Below are 20,727 nucleotides of genomic sequence, written 5' to 3' on the forward strand. Positions count from 1 at the left end.
AATGACTTATTGTTTGTGCTTATAATTGCTGATAATTTTATATAAATAAAAATATATAGAGCGTTAATTTTTGTTAACAATGGCACCATTTTATGACATGCTATATAATTTTACATTTTCTACCAATTCATACAGCATTATTAAAACATAACATTAACATTAGAAAAATTTTAATATAATAATGTCAAATTTTTCACTGACATTCAACTTTTTATTATGCTCAGTGTAAAATTTGATTAATCTATATATTATTTTTAACATGAATATAAATTGTATTTTATAAATCTTATTAAATTTTCACATAATATATAAATATTCAACGACGGTGTAAAAATATATTTTCAAAAATACTTTAAGTAAAATGCCACATTTTAAACTACTGTATCAAAGAATGATACTTTTAAAGCAATACTGTGTTAATTTTCTTAAGATCTATGTATCATTCCAATTTAAAAATTTACAACTTATTCACATGAGTAATGCATTTAATTCTTATAAATGGAATGCATTACTTTTGATTATTTTGTACGTATTTACACAAAATAGTTTTGTTATACACTATAATCTCTCAATTAGAGAGTTTTTTTCCATTACTCGATATAGTATTTGTAGCTCGCATATTTGCACTAAAAATGTTTTGTTATTAAATTACTGTATTGTCGTTTGTTTTTGACTTACGAGTCTATTAGTGTTTTTAATATTATTTGTACATTAGTAGAATAAAAAAAATATTTCCACAAAAATATTTTTGTAAAAACATTAGTATATAGAATAATTTAATTTTAATATTTATGATAAAATATTAAAAAGGCAGTTGAAGTACTGTTTTAATTGGCGGTTCTAGATTGTAACCTTGTATTAGCACTTCCATCAATTATGCCGATTGATGGCGGAATGGCATATATGATAATTTCACCATCTTTCTTGAATGTTGGTTCTTCAACTTCAGGTTGTACTTCTACTCGTAGTACTTTACTCTTATTTCCTAGCATACATTTAAGTTTTACATCCACTGTAACTTGTAAATCAGCGGAACGTAATCTAGTATAAAATATAATATTTTAATACATATTTCACCAGTAAAATTTTGTAAATAAAATTTTAAGAAATGAGGAAGGAAATGTACTCACTGATTGTATCTATTACTTAAAATTCCAACAAGTTCTCCAACTCTGTCATCTTTTGCAATGATTGACATAATAAAATCGTTTCCTCGATTTGAATGAATTGTTATAAGCTGGTCCTTTCCAGGTGATACACTTAAACCTGTTATTTCTGTTATTGGCATACCTTTTTTCATGTTTTTGAATTTAAGACTTTCAAGTTTATATATTGCGTGTTCAGTAACGACCAATACACGATCTTTTGGTTTATTAAATCTATAATTATAATTCATTTAAAATGGATTTTATAAAATTCAGCATGTAATATAACTCTTCATACAAACCTGTTGGTTTTTCTAATAAATGCACTAAATAGAACTGCTTTGAAATGATCAGTATTGCGAAGATTATTTATTGAAGAGTTAAAAATATCACTAAGAGGATTTTCATCTGGTTTGGAAAGATAATTTCCTTCCCAGCGTCTATCTTGTCCCCAATAAAGTCGCTTTGAACGCAAAACTACTCCCGCAGCCATCTAAAATTATGTTAATATCAAAAATTGGATATAAAAATCAAATATTCTGACCAATGATATACATACTTTTAATCGTAGCTGAGGCCAATCCTCTCTAGGAATAAGTCTAAGAATCATCCATGCCCACCATCTTTCGTACATTATTTTTAAAGTAAATATTATATGTTTTACAGCAAAATTTTCACGAGGCCAAGGTAAATGTTTACCATAATCTCGCATTGTTTTTGCATTTCGAAACGTTTTTTCTAATTCTTTAATATAAGTATACATTTTATATTTTTGATAGTATTTCATTATGATAAGGACAGCTTTCATTTTTTTATATTTTTGACGACATAAATATCCTCTCCATTGTTTTTGTAATAATATTACAATACCTGGGATCAAATTGCTACGTGCCTAGAAATAAATATTTTGAAGAATTTGTTCCAATATTAAAAAAATAGACAAAACTAAATAATACAAACCTTTTCTAATGCAAAAAGCGTTTGAGGTGAACGAATAAATATTTTAGTGTGTCCATATTTTACATCATTACTAAAACCTTTTTCATCCATTAATGTACGTACACCATCTTTGTCATTTCCACCTCTAAAATTTGGCCAAGTGTATTGAGATATCATTTTATACCTGACATAAACAATTTCATTAATAATACAATCTAAAAATTTTAACACGTAATAATCATATTATTTTTTCGTATAGGAAATATAAAGTACAAATATAAATACCGTTTTAAAAATGTGTCATATCGTTGACGATACACAAAACCCGCTCTTCTAACTAATACATTTTCGAGAAGACCTAAATATCGTACTTGATGATTTACTCTTTCTTCATCAAATACAACTGGTGATTTAACTTCATTAGGTTTTATACATCTGACATAAAATGGTTCTTTGTTTGTTAAATTCTTAACAAGTGCTATCATTGAATTACGAAAAAGAGTTCCAGCTGTTAAAGGTCTCTTCGTTGTCTGAAATAAAATAGCATAACAATGAAAATAATTTAATAGACAAATGTGGAGTAAATGTATTTACATACTTTCAAAATATTTTGTGCACCTTCAGGCCACATTTTGCTAATTATTGGATTACTGCTTTTATAAAGTAAACGTTTAAAATCCTGAAATAACGTATCTTTATTTTTATCTAAAAAGCCATTAATATTATATATTACATCCCCAGCATAATGTTTAATTTTAAACTGAATTTTATGTTGAAGTTCTTTATTCATTGGCTTTAACTGTCGAGAAGTGTAATGTTTATGATCAAGTAATTTTTGATCCATAGCTTCTAAAAGCATCTAAAAAAAATTTAATATGTTGAACCTTGTAATCTTTATAAGCGTAATATGCAATAAACAATGAATTTCACTATAATAAATTAAAGAAACTGACCTCATCTGTAACTTTGCCAACATTAAGACAAGCTTCATCCATAATTGCTATCATTCCTTTATGAGGTTGTTCTACTAAGTCACAAATTATTTGATTATTGAAATAATCAATATTTTGCCATGCAATACCTTCCCTTTTATATTCCTCTTGTTCTTGTTTTAATACCAATTCTGAAACATCAAATATTAATTTTAATTTTCTTTTAATAAATATGTTTTTTCAATTTTATATAAATTTTTCTTACCAATAAACAATTGTTGCAATTTTTCATTACAGTAATTAATACAAAATTGTTCAAAACTATTTACATCAAAAATTTCAAAACCATATATGTCAAGCACTCCAATTACTGTTCTGTATCTCTTATAAGTTTCTGTATCATTTACATTAATTGCACTATTAACGCGAGATACAATTTCAGTAAACAATCTTTCATATATAGCCTGAAACATAATTTATTTTTTATTATTTAATAAAAATTGATTTCCTTTTTAAACACAAACTATGAAAAAAAAATACCTTAGCTAAGGCATCTCTACCATATTCTGCTTCTGTTGAAGTGTGGGCTTTCTGCATAACTTCTCCACCAGCTGCAATAACTCTTTGTGTAAGAGCTGTACTTAATTCATGTGCATTGATAGAGAATAAATTTGCTGTATCATTTAAAGCAGTTCTATTTTCAATGAAAAGTCTATCGTCAATAAGTTTGAAAGTAATATTGCCCTAAATCAAATCTCATATTAGAAACAAAACTTTTAGAAGCAACTTTTTTTTATTCATTGTTTTAATTACAACAAACCAAGTGTAATATGCCAGCAATGACATTCCAGATTGTTTGTACTTCATTTTGAGTAAATCCAAGTGTAGACATAGCAGAAGTAATTGTTTTATAGTCACTTTTGTCAGTTGAACTAGCTTTGTTAAAATTTCCAGCAGAAACATAATAGTATGCTGCTGGATCCCGTACTAAACGTAATTTATTTATTTCTGCTTCACTACAACCATTTAATAACTGCAAATTTTAAATAAACTGTTTTACAAATATAATATTTCATATGTAGTGAAGAAAAATAATATACAATGAAATTATTGCTAGTACCTGGTAAAAACAATGAAAATTCCGTTCACCATTTTGCTGATATACAACTCTTGACTTTTCCAATAAATAATTAGTAACATGGCCACCAATTGGATCTCCTTTGAAATTAAAATCTATATCCATGTATTTTCCAAATCGAGATGAATTATCATTCCTATTTGTTTTTGCATTCCCAAAAGCTTCCAATATTGAATTGGATTGTATAAGAATATTTTTTACTCTGACAGACAAAATAATTTTAGATGCTGTTAATTTTAGATCTTTTAAGCTATAGAATTCTAAAGACAAATCACCTTGGAAAATTTAACTATTAGTTTTAAAAATATTTATCTTAGATAGTTCATATACCTTTCTATTTCTTGTTGACCACTTAAATTTGTAACTGCAGCAATATATTTCATGATAATTTTACTTGCTTCTGTTTTACCAGAACCAGATTCTCCACTGATTACTATACAAGTATCACGACGTTGTTGTTTCATTTCTCTATGCACTGCATCAGCAATTGCAAAAATATGTGGTGGATTCTCAAATAATTCTCTACCTAAAATATAATTTCAAAAACATTTTCTTATATATCTGATTGTATTATACTGATTATCTGATTTGTATTATTTTGTTTAACCAACATATATTATGAACAATCATAAATATAATTTCTTACCTTTATATTTATTAATATAATCATTGTTATATATATTTATACTTCTGTATGGATTTATGCTGACACATACTTCTCCAATGTATGTATAAATTTTACCGCCATTGTATCTAAAACAAAATTAAATGTAATATATACAATAAGTGAATATAATTCAATAGAATTTAAATATATAATATGTATGTTTGCTATTAGAGGAACTACTTTTTATTTTCAAAAGATAAATTTTATCTCTTTATCAATTATCTTTTTATCATTGTACTCAACTATTTGCTATAATATGTTATAACATAAAAATCATACTTTTATATTTTTTTAGTATATTATATTTTTGAAACTTTATTTATTTTTTTATACATTCTTTAAAAATGTATTTGATTTAGCGAATACATATAAAACAATATATACATATAATATATTACATAGTTGTTGCGTTATTTATTATTGTTATCAATTAATCGCGCGTTTAAATCATTCATTTCTTCGATTGCTCTTTAAAATTTATTATATAGATAAAAATAAAAATTTATTATAAAATAAAATACAATTTATTATAAATAAAATAAAATGCAGTTCAATATTTTTTCATAGATAAAATACAAAAAACTGAAAATATCTTTATTATCAAGAATAGTCGGTTAGGTATCACGTAAAGTTTAAGTTACGAACCGAAGACGATGACTCATAGAATACAGAACAAGATAAGACTTAAGTGTTACTTATCATAAAACTAAATGTCTTAAACATATACTAGTAGTTCTCTGTATAAAACTGAAAAAACAAAATATATATTGTAATTACAGATTTTACATAAATATAAAAAAAGAAGATATAAACATATAAATTCATGGCTATTGAAATTCAAATCATATTCAGAAATTACATTATTATTTGACAATGAGTTCAATGTAAAATTTCGATACATTTTGTCATATCGTTATGCTTTGTAGGTCAAGTTCAAATCCGAATAACGAAGCCGAAATTGCAGCCACCTGCTAATATACGGTTAGCCACGCCCTCTTGGTGGATAATCTACGAAGTACTAATACTAATGGAATATAAACAAGACACCTGTCATCCTCCTTAAAGAAACAATCACTTGTATCTCTTTGTTTCCCGCCAATTTCCCATATTTACTGCCTTATTCACCGCTAGTCAAAATATGATCTTACCTTACTCGTAAATTATCCACAATTCTTTCCAATGTAATTTCATCCAAAAGAACCAAATCTCCAATACCGATTTCCTCTTGCGTTGCCATTTTTTTTTGGATAATAGATATACACGCCTGATTTACAGTTCCATATACGTATGAATCACAACTCGTTTCTTATTGGAGTCCAGCTCCTTCGGACGGATCGTCTTCGCCGCCAAGCGAATGACGAATGCGGTTAACTGAAGTCTCCAACCTATGTTTCACCCCTCCATAATCTTATAATTCCAGGAGCGTTGCTGCAATGTACATTATCATCTACAATCTACATTATACAATATATAATATAGTATACACAATATATTGAATATTTTACAAATGTACGTATTTTAGATCTATATATATACGATATTATTAAGCATGCATCGTGTGGATCACCCCTAGTATAGGTGCCGGAACTAATTTATATTGTTGTCCTTGTCGCACGCTGTTTCTCTCCTTGTCTACCGCGCGTATAAGTCTGTCCTTGTCTCACGCTATCGCCCTCCTTGTCTAATGACGCTAGACAAGGAAAGCAATAGTGTGCGACAAGGACATCCTTCGATCTATTGAAAAAAAATTCAACTTTTTACACACGTTTTTCTACGACAAAACACACATAGAAAAAAAGCGGGGAGCCTAATTTTAAAGAGGCATATAAAAAAGTTCGCAAATTATTCCTCTTAATTAGGTTTTTCTCGTAATTAGTGCGAATTGTCACAAAATGGACATGGTGGCGCCATCTAGCGGCGACTCAGCGGTACTAACTATTTCTCAAAATACTTATTTCTGCATTTTACGGGTCAAATGGGGTATGAAAAGAAAGCTAGGGTTCTGATTAGGGTAATACAATCACCAAAGTTCACAAATCATTTCGCTAAATTAGGTTTTTTCGCTTATGAAAATTTCTCTGTTTACTGTGTAGCGACCGTTACATCTTCAAAATCTACAGTAACGCCATCTATACATCATCCTGTCGAAAAGTACGATTCCTGTAAATCGACATTAAAAATTGTAAATTGATAGTTTATTTATTACTATGGAAATGTTATTGCCATGATTACTTGTTTATAGAGATATATATATAGATTCCATTTTAGAATTAGTTATTCATTCCTTAACTAACATTTGTTGAAAACATTTATCTATTTTTGCTATAAACTTCATTGTTATATAATTTATTATAATTTATAAAAAGTTATTAAAGTTACAAAGTTCTTATTTATTTATAGTATTATAATATCATTATAATCACTATAACTGGGTGAGAACTAGCGTCGCGTTGTGGCAGACCGGTGGAATTAAACGCTCTATGACCATATAAGGAGAGTAATTAATTTTTCACACCACAAATTTGCACTCCACGAGCATATGTTTCAATGCTATCAATTACGTTCGCAAATAAATCTAAATCTATTATTGACCATAGTTTGCGCGAAATTATGCACTCACTACTGGCGCTACTACTAACGTAAACGAAATTGAAACATTCTTTATATACGTAACTATACTTAAACAAAACGTAGAACACAAGCTAAGGGTCTCTAAAATTAAAGATGCGACCATAACAGTTGACAAATGATTCCACTTAATTAATTTCGTCTCGTAATTTGTGGAAAAACTATCACCTGCCAATGTTTAGACGCAGCGGTGGCGCCATCTATTGATAACTCGGCAGTACTAAAAACAGAATTTTCTACTTTTAGTACCACGGAGTTATCAATAGACGGCGCCACCGCTGCGTCTAAACATTGGCAGGTGATAGTTTTTCCACAAATTACGAGACGAAATTAATTAAGTGAAATCATTTGTCAACTGTTATGGTCGCATCTTTAATTTTAGAGACCCTTAGCTTGCGTTCTACGTTTGTTTAAGTATAGTTACGTATATAAAGAATGTTTCAATTTCGTTTACGTTAGTAGTAGCGCCAGTAGTGAGTGCATAATTTCGCGCAAACTATGGTCAATAATAGATTTAGATTTATTTGCGAACGTAATTGATAGCATTGAAACATATGCTCGTGGAGTGCAAATTTGTGGTGTGAAAAATTAAATTTAATTACTCTCCTTATATGGTCATAGAGCGTTTAATTCCACCGGTCTGCCACAACGCGGCGCTAGTTCTCACCCAGTAGAACAGAGAAATTTTCATAAGCGAAAAAACCTAATTTAGCGAAATGATTTGTGAACTTTGGTGATTGTATTACCCTAATCAGACCCTTAGCTTTCTTTTCATACCCCATTTGACCCGTAAAATGCAGAAATAAGTATTTTTATAATTAATTAGTACCTCTGAATTACCGCTAGATGGCGCCACCATGTCTATTTTATGACAGTTCGCACTAATTACGAGAAAAACCTAATTAAGAGGAATAATTTGCGAACTTTTTTATATGCCTCTTTAAAATTAGGCTCCCCGCTTTTTTTCTATGTGTGTTTTGTCGTAGAAAAACATGTGTGTAAAAAGTTGAATTTTTTTTCAATAGATCGAAGGATGTCCTTGTCGCACACTATTGCTTTCCTTGTCTAGCGTTATTAGCAAGGAGGGCGATAGCGTGAGACAAGGACAGACTTATACGCGCGGTAGACAAGGAAAGGAACAGCGTGCGACAAGGACAGACATATACGCGCAGTAGACAAGGAGAGCGACAGCGTAAGACAAGGACAGTCTTTTACGCGCGACAGACAAGGAGGGTGATAGCGTGAGACAAGGACAGACATACGTGTGCGATAGACAAGGACAGACATACGTGTGCGCTAGACAAGAAGAAAAATAGCGTGCGACAAGGACAGACATTTATGCGCGCTAGACAAGGAGAGCGATAGCGTGAGACAAGGACAGACATATCCGCGTCGTAGACAAGGAGAGTGATAGTGTGCGATAAGGACAGCAATATAAATATTGTTCTCATTTTTTATCCACTTTATTTATTGTCCACAATATTCGTTTTGTGTAAAATTTATAAAAAATTAATGTGGTATTTAGGATTTGATGTTTTGAATTTGTATAAAAACTGCATAATACAGCTCTGGATAATTATTCCTACGCATGCGCAAAATTTTACGCACGTATATACGAATCGGGTGCTGTTTGTGTTATTATTATGACTGGTATTATTCATTGTTATTTTTGGCGATTCGTATCATTTGTCATTCATAATTTCTCGAAGCAAACGCACATGTGTTTTGTAATTGGAAATCAAAATGGGAGAGAAGAAATTAAATTCACATTTATGTAGAATTGATGGTTTAATGACAGGCAAAAATTACACTGTACCAGTAAGGTTATGGGAAAGATTACAAATAAACGAACGAAGTTTCAGTTTTTTGCTGTTTATAATATCATTGACTATCGTCTTGGGAAAAATATACATAAATTATGGTAAGTGACGTTTAAATCTACTATCTCGTTGAGAAGTTTGTTTTGTAAAGTTAATGTGTGTGTTGATAATGTTGCATGTATTTACATATTTACCTTTTTATATAATTAATTAAATGTAAGGAATGTATTGTTTATAGTAACTTTTTTTTCAATATCTTCGTATTGACAGACTTCAAACAATAATGCAAAATTTATATGCACTTGCTTAGTATTTAATTAAATTCGTTTTTATTTTATTTTAAGTTTTAAGCATTATAAATTGACATGCTATCTATCGTTATTTTCTTAAATTTGTAGTATAAATAATTAAAGGTACAAATATGTTTTATAGAAAAATTTAGATGTATAGGAACAAATTTTGTTGCAGCATTGCATGTTAAATAATACATATACCATTGTGAATGTTGATGTTTTTATATCATCTCCTTAGGTAGTATTTTACAGCTGCAAAATAATGTTAAATATCTAGAGTCCTCAGCATCTATATTTTCAAATATGTCTAATATATTTGATCTATCACATATAACTGATGTATCAGAGTTCAAAGTAAAACAATTAGCAGCTATAAGTGAGAAATTTGTTAATGGTAGTCAATACGATGATGTTGTAAATGTAATGACATCAGTTTTTAAAACATATGGATGGCTCATAAAAGCAGCAGTATGTGGTCTTATTATGATGGGTTTTACTTGGTTTATAATTTACAAAGATAGCAGTATTCCTGGAATCAATCCACCTTCCCCTTTTAGTCCCTCTAAACAAAGGTAAGTTGTTTAAAAAAATTTATTGTAAATTAAAGAATATTTAATAATATATTATGAAGTTTGGATATTTTTTATATATAAATGTTTTTATTGCTTTTTCTTTTAAAAATATTTTATTTCTTTTTCAGATTTTCAAAAGTATCGGGCGTACAATTAAATTACTTAATTGGAATATTAAATGGGATACTAATTTTTGTCTACATGTGTCTTTAATATGTTAAAAGTATCACAAAAATATGGTAGTATTTATGTATATTAAAAAGAGTTGTGTGACATTCTCACAGCGATCATATTTATTATTTATATTGTACTATAACTAATAATATTATTAATTTAATAATTAGAAGTAGAGTAAATAATTTATATTGTGTAATAATATAAAAAAAAAATGTTTTCAATTCTATCAAAATAAGAAAATTTGGATCTTATATTTGCCTAATTCCAACTATTGTTAGAATTATAATTCTAAAGAAGCTTATAATTTAAAAGAGTATGCCTTATTTTCTGATGTTACACAAAAATTGAACATGCTAATGTTATGTGAAAGTAAAACATACTAATATTACATAAAAATTTATAAAACAATTTATAAAATGATATGCAATATTTTATATATAAAGTTGTAGAAAGTACAAAATTTATGTATTATTATTAATTATTATGTTAATCTTCATAAGACTGATAAAATGTTTACCTTTACTTATTGAATAATTAAAGATAAGTATGGAAAATTACATCAAGTATTATATGTAGTACCTTCTAGCCTTACACACACATACACACACGCGCGCGCGTTATTATGTTACTATACAATTATTGTATTATTCAAAATATTTTTAATTACATATTTTTGAAATTGACTTTCTAAAGGTAGCATCATTAAAATACACCCTTTACATTGAATTTCAAACATTTTTATTAATTGTATATATGTTTAACATAAAGAATTCATGAAAAAAACTAAAACATAAATTATAATTATTGTGTATGTTCTATTTATATGTTAAATTGTTAAATCTTTAATAGATTGAATAAATTAGTAAAAGCTAGTTATGTATTAATCTTGCAATCTGTTTGACATTCCACACCTATTCATTTTTTCAAATTTGCAAGATCTTTGCATAAACTTTTGAAATACCATACTTTTCCATTCGTAACCAATTATCATTTACATAGAACAGAATATAAAATTACAAAAAAATTAGGAACTGATTGAATTCATATAAAGAATTACGTAGTTATATAGGTAAATACATATCTCATATTTAACTTTATTAACTTTCATAGTTGATATGCGGATTGATTAAGTATATGACATACAATACATTCGCACGCCACGTTCTGAAATACCGAAAAAAATTCGAACATTTTTGCTTCCTCTTCGATTTACTATGGCTGATAGATGTAATCATTAATTAAGTTAATCAATAACATAAATTTATATAATTTTTATTATATTATATTACAATTTTAAATTGCAGGGAACTGTTTTATAGAAAACAGTTGTTTCTTTAAACAATCAATATATTAGAATATATGATATAAAATCCTGTAAGATGTCTACTCTGTACTATCTGGTTAAAAATGTTTTTTGTCAAATAAAATGAGTATACATAAATAATTACGAAAATTTATATGCGATATAATTGCATAATACACAATACATGAAAATTTATATGCGTGGTTTGTCAATGTAAAGAAACAACATTTAACATGTTAAAAACTGTCATTCTATTACTAGTAGGATGTTTCAACTAATGTAAAAAATTATGAAATAAGAAATACATTGTGTATTAGATTTTATATTTTGTTTTTTTTAGTTACTAATATTTTCACTTGACAAATAAGTTATTTGTTACTTTTTTTAAAACTGTTTTAACATTAATATGTAATGTCTATGGAAATCACTACCATATCTTTACTTTATTCATAAAAATAAATGTAACAGATCAAAAGAAATTAAATCTAATTGTTGTCTTAATTTCTCTTCTTGTTGCATGTTGTCAAACCACCTTGACACATGTACATATTGAGCTTTTTCTTGATGAGTTAATTCCCGCTGTAATACAAAAATAGGGCAAAGAGATTAGATTGATCCATACAGTCTACTAAGGATTCTTCGTATTCATTACCATTATTGAATGTAGAGCATAATACAATGTAACATCAGCAATGGTTTTTTTTGTACCAGTCAAGTATGTCTTGTCCGTTAATGTAACATTTAACTCCTACAAAAATAAATCTATTTTATTATGTAATTCTAGTTAAAGTAGCATAATTTGTTTGCTCTTAATATTATTAGATAAATAATTGGATTCCTATTACCTGTAAGACTTTTTTCGCATTATTAGGTGTATCGGCATAATTGATACAAATAACAGCGTATTCCAACCATTGTTGTGATAATGCCTTCATTTCATTATTAACACCAAGTATATCAGGATTCGAATTTTCAATTAATGATTGAATTATAGTACTAAATCCTTCTATTTTTTGATTTGATTCTCGTTTCGTTGCAACAACTACCTATAAAATGACGTAATAAAATTTGCTTATTATAATCCAGAAAACAGCTCGTTTTCATAAAAAAAGTATGTTATTTACATTTTCTTGCATTTCCAATGGCAATGGTGAAACATCTAAGTAATTTGAAATTCTTTCTAAACATTCTACGTTACATAAAACCATTGTTTCAAACTTTATACTTCTTCGACCTCTTGTTTTTATACAGAATAACTTCTAGGTTATGTTTAAAAAGTGCATAATATATACGTAATGGTTTAAATAAGCGTTTGATATATGTTTAATTATTTATTTCATTCAATGTAAAGAATTATGGAATACATAATAATAATAATAATAGTAATAGTAATAATAATAATAATAATAGTAATAATAATAATAATAATGATGATGATGATGATAATGATAACATATATAGAACATATTTAACGTTAATTAGGACTTTATTTCAAATATACAATTTTGTTCTATTAATACCTGTATAAAATTTTTGACTAACGATAATAAAATGATGTATCGTATTTTTGTTAATTGATATATTTAAGATTACAAAATTAATTAACTTAGCTTAAATACCTGGACCTAAATCTTTCATCTCAAAAAATAATTTATATTAAATCAAGATCATAAAAATATATTTTGATAAATTATATTAAAATACTTGATAAAATATAACCCTGGAACCTGACGAATTATATTTTTTTCTATCACGTTATATAGGAATGAACAATCAGCTAATAAACAATTAAGCTGATTAAATTTCTTTCCAATAATGTTCCCATAGTTTGGCATTTAGATTCTGAATGTTTTTGTCATTAGATTATCTTTTTCTTACTGCATTGTAGGTTTTTAAGAATATTATATATTTTTAAAATATTTTTTCAATTTCTTTATTGAAATCTAATGGGAATTTTAAGAAATGTACATTTTAGTTATGTAAATCAGGTACATAGAATGCAACAAGAAAAGGATATTATAATAACGTACAATTGTCTTGTTTAATAATTCTGTCATATCTATATTAATTAAACTAATTAATGTACTTGAAGAATGGCATATATGTATATACATATAAGTAATAAATTGAATGCAAATTACTACATTTATAGGATATCTTAAAAACTAATAAAACTTTTTTTCTCCTGTATGAATCAATTTTTTATACATATGTAAAATACATATTTATATCTTCTAAGTATATTATAAAAGATCGATTTTTTAAATTATTTAAAATAATTGTGAAACAAATTTCACCTGTCTATTGTTAAAAAAACAATTTGTTTCATATTTTTCCATGATTATATGTTCAGCTAGCAAGCACATATGTGAGTTCACATAAATTTGTTAGAATTGACAAGTTATATGCAATTAAATGCAGGTACTTTTCTTTTTGTAAGGTGCTCATTTTAATATTTTCCTATTTAAAAAAGTCTTTTTTCATATGAGAAAAGACTATGAACATTTCCCTCTTGTTGAGCAGAATGTGTTCTTCTTTCAAATTTCAATTCTCCACTATACATCATAGATCTTAACGTAGAAATAGATTTTGCTCCAATATCTTGACATCCATGCTTAATACCACACAACAGATAGGGTAAAAACTTTAAAACAGATCCTTTGTCAACTATTGAACCACTAACACCTTGAGCTACTTTCAACTTATCCATCTCATTATGAAAGTATCTATCCATTGCTGAACCATGAGCATCTTTTCTATTCATAGCTTCTAAAGAGCCCATGCCTCTATATTTCTTTAGACGTACACCATCACTAAAAAAATATTCACCCGGTGCCTCTGAAGTACCAGCCAATAAAGATCCCATCATTACTGTGCTAGCACCTAGACTCAAGCCTTTAATTATGTGTCCAATAGATTGAATACCACCATCAGCTATAACAGGCACACCAAATTTTCTTGCATATTCTGCAACTTTATATACAGCAGTTGCTTGAGGTCTTCCCACAGCCATAACTTCTTGGGTAATACAGATTGATCCACAACCCATCCCAACTCTCAAAGCATCAGCTCCAGCTTCTATAAGATTTTTAGCTTGCATAGTTGTTACAACATTTCCTGCAATTACTTGTAATTCTGGATATTCTGATTTTATGTATTTAATCATATCAATCTGATATTTAGAATTGCCTTGAGAAGAATCTAAAACAATAACATCCACACCAGCTATAGCAAGATGTTGCAATCTTTGTTTATCAGCATTGCGTGTACCAATAGCAGCACCAACCAATAATTGTTTATTTTCATCTTTACTGGCATTTGGATAACTACGATTTTTTTTCAAGTCAGTTCTTGCCATTAAAGATACTAATTCTCCTTTTTCATTGATTATTGGAAGTTTTCCTTTTTTTGATTTTTCAAGAATTATATTTGCCTCTTGCAATGTTACACCAGCAGTTGCAGTGATCAAATTCTCTAATTTTGTCATTATTGTTTCTAATTTTATGTACTGTTGATTTGTTGTACTTTCCAAAAAATCAATGTCTCTAGATGTTACAATCCCTAATAGTTTACCTCCAACTTTTCCTGTGTTTGTAATAGGAATACCAGAAAAGCCATGTTCAGCTTTTACATTTAGGACATCTTTGACTGTGTGATTAGGTGATAGAACTACTGGATCCCTAATGAAGCCATGTTTATATTTCTTGACCTAGAATCACAAAAATTTTTAAAAAGATTTAAACAACACAAAACTCAGAAATTCAAAAATGTAGTTCTTATCACTTTTTTGTTTTTAATACAAGAATTAATGAAAAAACTACACGCATAAATAAGGTTAATATGACTAATTCAATAAAGCAGGAAAAATCTCCTCTATAAAGCTTCTTTAATAGTCATTTATTCTAATAAGAAATGAATATTTACTATTGATCTATATGCTGTTGTTGAACATTAATGATATTATTATCGAATAAAAAATATCACAGATGTGTGTGAGATATATATTCTTGTATTCTTTCTCTATGAATAACAAATGAGCAAAATATCGTACGATAAAACCTACGCAGTTATTCTAGATATGCGGAAATGTTTAGATCAAGAACAGCTTACGTACCTTGTGTACTTCGTTGGCTTGATACTCTGGCGTGCAATTATGATGTATTATGCCGATTCCTCCACATAGAGCCATAGCAATAGCCATGTCGGATTCTGTAACTGTATCCATAGGAGATGATACCAGCGGTGCTTTAATAGTAATCTTCTTTGTCAATGGCGATAGTAAATCAACTTCCTCAGCGGTAAAATCAATGTAACCGGGTAAAATAATAAAATCATTGTAGGTAAGACCGTCGCCGGTAGTGAATAATTGTGATGCTGAAAGTCCATCGTCCGGTAGGGGTACATCTGCCGGTTTTGTGTCACCGATCACATAGTCTGCCATCGTTTTTTTACAAATCGACAATTATTCGTGTTTTTTCCACCGTAGAAGATAATTTCAATCTTAAATAATATTATGAACTACTGTACGACGAGGTGATATCTACACGCTTTCACAATACCGATGTTAAAAATCGCGGGTTTCTCCCGTACAAATCGAACCGTGGATCTCCAGGCAAAATGACCGAAATCAACGTGCGCACAGTGTATTTGTAGCCTGAAGTGTGTTTCTCACTTTCGTCTACTGATGACAGCACCATCATCAACGATGTTTCACGAACGTATGTCGAAATGACAACAGTGCCACATTATCCTCGTTAATTTTTGAAAGTGATTTTGATCTCGTCAGAATATCCGAATCTGATTTGCATTTGATGAATGAAGATACCCGAGATTTTCTAAAGATATACCTCCTCCAATAATTTCAATCACATAAGATTCAGATCCGTGGTGAATTGACGAAGTACTATTATAGTTTGTCATTCATTTCAATTTGAATATTTCGCGCTTTATTTTGTCGTAAATATGAATAATTTGATAATTAAACAAAAATATATCAATAAATAATAAAATAAAAATTTACAAAGATAAATAATCTAATGAAATTTTAATTATAAATATACATATACAAATAGTGAAACACTTACAGAGAGAATTAATTATAAAAATATTTGTTTAGTACAAAAACTTGTAGTAATTAATAAGTAAAAAGCAAACTATAATAAAATATTTTTTAACTTGCGCACGATGTGACGGTCGTCGGTTAATTTTATGCGACATTAGTGCATTTCTTACATGCGTGCTAGAAATCGTATAAAATTATGTAAAATTAAATGCCATTTTTTCATTTATTGAACATTAATAAATATTATAATTTCACTTGTAATCTTACTGTATAGAAAAAAATTTGTTTCACACCGTCGAATATACCACCAAATGCTTCTTTAAATGAGGATAAAATATATTCCACTACGAGTTCCAAGTAACTTAAATTTTCGTAGTCATCGTATTCGTCGTAATAAAAGTAATCATACAACATTGGTAAAAATATTATTAAAATATATATCATACCACCAAAAAAAACTAAAAATTTTAAAAAAATTACGTATAATTAATCAATTAATAAAGATTGATAAATCAAAATTTTTAAATGAAATGAATACTTACTGATGGATTTGAGTTCCAAAAATTGTTTATCGTTTATTTTATCCGCATTACGTTTTACTTTATTAAACTCAGGTTCATCATTTGTCAAGTGTGAAATCTTCTTTGTATTAGAATTTTGCGCATCTACTATATGATTTGACAATGTTTTCATGTTGTCATTTACATATAATTGTTTTGTTTGTATATTTGATTTAAGATTCGAGTCTCTGAATAGTTACAAAAAATAAATTATAATTCTGTTAAGTTGTATATGTAAATGAATTTTCTTTCATACAACTTACAATGCTTTATTAATCATAGTGGAAAGGACTGTACATTGTTGTAACGTTTGAATTTCAGGGTTTATTTTTAATTGACTTCTTAATTCTTTATAATGTATTTTATTTACTTTTCCTTGTTTTCCTTTTTCAGTTGCATCCATTGTCAAATTATATGGATACTGCTGCTCAATACTATTTGTATTCTGTATTTTGTGCCTCAGTCTGTTGTAATACTCCCAGTAACTTTTATTTAATAATTCTTGAGTTTTTGATGAAATTCCTTTTGACCTTTCAAACATATCATCTGTATTTGATTTTGGAGATTTGCAATATTCTTTTTGCAAACCTGTTTTTGATAAACTATTAGTAATTTCTTGCCTTAAATCTATATGTTTATTGTTTTGCAAATAATTCTGTTCAATAAAATTTGAGACATTATCAATTTGTATATTCATGTTTCGTTTGTGTATAGAACCAGGATGAAAATATTGACTATTTTTTCTTGTTTTACGGTTACACAATTTATGAATATTTGTATGATTACGTTTATATTTGTTATATTGACAATTAGGCCAAATTAAAGTATAATCAGAATCTACTTGTGCTGAATGAGAATTCTTTTGAAAGTATGATCTAGCTTTCCTAGAAAATTTTGCTGATCCTTTTTTTTGTTTAAGCGTAATATATGGTTCTGAATTGTGATAAAGTTTTCTGGTACATTTATTTTTTGTAGAAAGTAAATATTGCTCGGATTTATTTCTATCTTTTGTCTCATAGATACCTATTTTATAATTTTGGTATAAAGATTGATCCTGATCATTAACAGTTACATTAGATTGAGGTATTGGCTGATGATATTCATTATTTTTTGATAAATAATTTATTTGATTATGACTTTGATCTAAGATTTTGATATTATCATGCTCAGCATCAGTATTAATATTGTTAATTTTTTTTGGAATGGATTCATTTATGTCAATGAATTCTTTGTTAAGTATAATGTCCTTTGTAATTACTTCAGAATCTATTGTTTCTTCACCACTTGTATCACATGTTACTTTTTTCATTTTTAGACATTGGAAAACATTATTATGTACATTTTTTTTATTTATATTAGGAACATAATATTCAGAATCGCTAGATTCTTGTTGCTTTTGCTGAATATTTGAATCTAGTAATTTTCTAGAAACAGATGAATTTTCTGAGAAATTTGATTCCAAACAACTTTCCTTGTTTTGTTCAAGTACACTATTTTGTGTCATCAATGCAGTTTTCTTCTCATGGATATTCTTTTCTCCAGTGCCTGAAAAACTATAACTTTAATAAATGGAAAATAATGTGATTAAAATAATATTTACTGAATTATTACTGGTAAACGAGTTTTTATTCTGTGCTTGGTTTGAATGAATGTGCTGTTCAGATTCTTTTTTTATTAAAGTTTCAGTTTGGTTTTTGTATTCTGAATGATGTAAACATTGCTGTAGTATATTATTTGGTCCTGTAGTAGATACTTGCATTGGTACGTTTTGATAAGTAAGAACTGGAAGTTGTACATTATAGCATTGATTTATATATTCTTGAGGAGCAGTGACTGTATCAATTTGTATTGCATTTAAAGGACGTGATTGCAGTTTTTTGTCTAACACAAATAACAACTGTCCATTATTTTCCTAAATACATTAAAACAATAAAGAAACTTATTCTGTTTTTTATATTTTTAATAAAAATATAATTATAAAATGTTAGAGCGTATACTTGTACTGGCACATAAGGAATGTCCACCTGAGTATTAGCGTCATTAACTGTTGATTTTGATATATGTTCAGAAGAATGTACGTTCTTTACATGTTCTGTAGTTTCTTTTTTATTATCGGTTTCTGAAACATAATCTTGTCTTTTCAATTCTGAGTTGTTTATAGAGTGAGTTTGTTCTGAAAATAATTCTTTATCGTTATAAAACATATTTTTTTCCTTATAATTTCGTATTGATTCAATTTTTTTTTCTTTATGAAGTTGTTGTGCCTCTTCTATTTTGATTTGTTCCCTAATAAAATTGTAGGTAATTATAAAAGCAATACTGTAATACAATATACTTTTAATTAGTCGATATTTACTTTTCAGGTACTAATTTTTCCATTTCTTCTCTACGTAAATGTTTTGTAAAAGTAGTAATATTAGATTGATCCATTTTTTTTTGTAATGATTCAGTTGATGTAACTTGATTCTTCTTAATATTTGTCACTCTGCTTAAAAATATTTAAGCTTCTTTTTACATTGATTTTAACTTTTATCTATTTTCTATTATTTATTTTTTATGAATGAAATACTTTTTAAAACGAGGATCGACGTAACCAGGAAATCGTTTTAAAGTGTATATATTTGAACCAGTTTTTTGATGATGAAAAGAAGAGTATGCACTATCTTTAGTTATTGAAGATTTAGGAGATCTATATTTTCAAATATATAGATTTATAGTTTTACTAATTATAAGAGTTAAGTTTTACTGTAGATTACGCAAAGTTTTGAAACATTTTAATTTAATACTTACTGATTTAAAGGTGTTTGAATTACAGTACGACTCCTTCTAGGAGTTCCAGTTAATTTGACTATGTATGGGGGCTCAATAGTATCACCATTAGTTAATTTTCGTTGCGGTATTTTAGGCCAAGAAGGATCAGCTGGTATACTAAAAGAATTTAAAATAGAAAGTATTTTTAAATAAAAAATAAACATTCAATTTAAATACATACCGTAATGATCCAGCATTGTACTTTTGTGGAACTGGTAATAAATTTTCACTATTTACTAAGGAAATACACATTACTTAAATGCTACATTTTAATTTGAAAAAAATATTTTGGAAATCCTTACTTTCAATATGTAATTGCAGAGCATTTGCATTATCCTGATATGCCATATTGAAGCAGTCGTACATTTCAATACTTTCTATTTTTTTCAAAACATTTGTAAAAATAATTCCCAGACTAGTTATAAATGACTAATATTACAAGAAATACAAAAACTGTACAGGTTTAACATTAATTTCATGTTTCACAAAGTAATAGTTCTATAACTTCAAGCAGGATTATTTTTGTTTTCCTAGAGTCAAATGTTTTTTCTGTGTACAATTACAAAAAAAATTTGTACTGGAATAAACATCTTTATTTCTCATAAGAATCAATAGCTTTTTGTATAAAAAATCAAAGGTATTATGATAATCAGTCGTTTTGTTTTATTAATGATAGATGT

At 27.8% G+C, this 20,727-nt stretch overlaps 5 protein-coding genes across 6 annotated transcripts; 1 reads left to right on the top strand and 4 right to left on the bottom strand.

Annotated features, from left to right (window-relative positions):
- Window positions 1-527: 527 nt before the first annotated feature.
- Window positions 528-6,245, bottom strand: LOC122527506 (unconventional myosin ID). Of its 2 annotated transcripts, XM_043651756.1 has the most exons (15): window positions 5,970-6,240; window positions 4,801-4,907; window positions 4,485-4,680; window positions 4,137-4,356; window positions 3,837-4,049; window positions 3,557-3,760; window positions 3,282-3,480; window positions 3,038-3,207; window positions 2,683-2,943; window positions 2,370-2,614; window positions 2,106-2,268; window positions 1,705-2,037; window positions 1,448-1,638; window positions 1,131-1,379; window positions 528-1,041 (listed from the first exon to the last, which is right to left on the bottom strand). In XM_043651756.1, the coding sequence occupies exons 1-15, from the start codon at window positions 6,056-6,058 to the stop codon at window positions 828-830; spliced, it is 3,054 nt and encodes a 1,017-aa protein (XP_043507691.1). In that variant the 5' UTR covers window positions 6,059-6,240; the 3' UTR covers window positions 528-827. The 2 variants fall into 2 exon arrangements, 1 of the variants encoding a protein (XP_043507691.1); XR_006306353.1 differs by lacking the exon at window positions 528-1,041 and having other exon boundaries at window positions 1,249-1,379; window positions 1,448-1,622; window positions 5,970-6,245.
- A 2,732-nt stretch (window positions 6,246-8,977) lies between these two features.
- On the top strand, window positions 8,978-10,753 carry LOC122527490. Its single transcript, XM_043651730.1, has 3 exons — window positions 8,978-9,370; window positions 9,801-10,134; window positions 10,263-10,753. Exons 1-3 carry the CDS (start codon window positions 9,193-9,195, stop codon window positions 10,345-10,347), a joined length of 597 nt encoding a protein of 198 aa, XP_043507665.1. The 5' UTR covers window positions 8,978-9,192; the 3' UTR covers window positions 10,348-10,753.
- Window positions 10,754-11,916: 1,163 nt separating this feature from the next.
- LOC122527491 (eukaryotic translation elongation factor 1 epsilon-1) lies at window positions 11,917-12,897 on the bottom strand. Its single transcript, XM_043651731.1, has 4 exons — window positions 12,739-12,897; window positions 12,460-12,660; window positions 12,267-12,362; window positions 11,917-12,193 (listed from the first exon to the last, which is right to left on the bottom strand). The coding sequence occupies exons 1-4, from the start codon at window positions 12,820-12,822 to the stop codon at window positions 12,062-12,064; spliced, it is 513 nt and encodes a 170-aa protein (XP_043507666.1). The 5' UTR covers window positions 12,823-12,897; the 3' UTR covers window positions 11,917-12,061.
- Window positions 12,898-13,081: 184 nt separating this feature from the next.
- LOC122527495 (inosine-5'-monophosphate dehydrogenase 1b) lies at window positions 13,082-16,324 on the bottom strand. The gene is made up of 2 exons (XM_043651740.1): window positions 15,729-16,324; window positions 13,082-15,323 (listed from the first exon to the last, which is right to left on the bottom strand). The coding sequence occupies exons 1-2, from the start codon at window positions 16,053-16,055 to the stop codon at window positions 14,079-14,081; spliced, it is 1,572 nt and encodes a 523-aa protein (XP_043507675.1). The 5' UTR covers window positions 16,056-16,324; the 3' UTR covers window positions 13,082-14,078.
- A 427-nt stretch (window positions 16,325-16,751) lies between these two features.
- On the bottom strand, window positions 16,752-20,598 carry LOC122527492 (uncharacterized protein PF11_0213-like). The gene is made up of 11 exons (XM_043651733.1): window positions 20,350-20,598; window positions 20,229-20,283; window positions 20,027-20,164; window positions 19,806-19,925; window positions 19,593-19,721; window positions 19,234-19,522; window positions 18,848-19,148; window positions 17,500-18,781; window positions 17,219-17,424; window positions 16,944-17,134; window positions 16,752-16,853 (listed from the first exon to the last, which is right to left on the bottom strand). Exons 1-11 carry the CDS (start codon window positions 20,411-20,413, stop codon window positions 16,821-16,823), a joined length of 2,808 nt encoding a protein of 935 aa, XP_043507668.1. The 5' UTR covers window positions 20,414-20,598; the 3' UTR covers window positions 16,752-16,820.
- Window positions 20,599-20,727: the final 129 nt, after the last annotated feature.

The sequence above is a fragment of the Frieseomelitta varia genome, unplaced genomic scaffold, assembly GCF_011392965.1.
Source record: "Frieseomelitta varia isolate USP_RPSP 00005682 unplaced genomic scaffold, Fvar_1.2 scaffold_221, whole genome shotgun sequence".
In the NCBI taxonomy this organism is placed as follows: domain Eukaryota; kingdom Metazoa; phylum Arthropoda; class Insecta; order Hymenoptera; family Apidae; genus Frieseomelitta; species Frieseomelitta varia.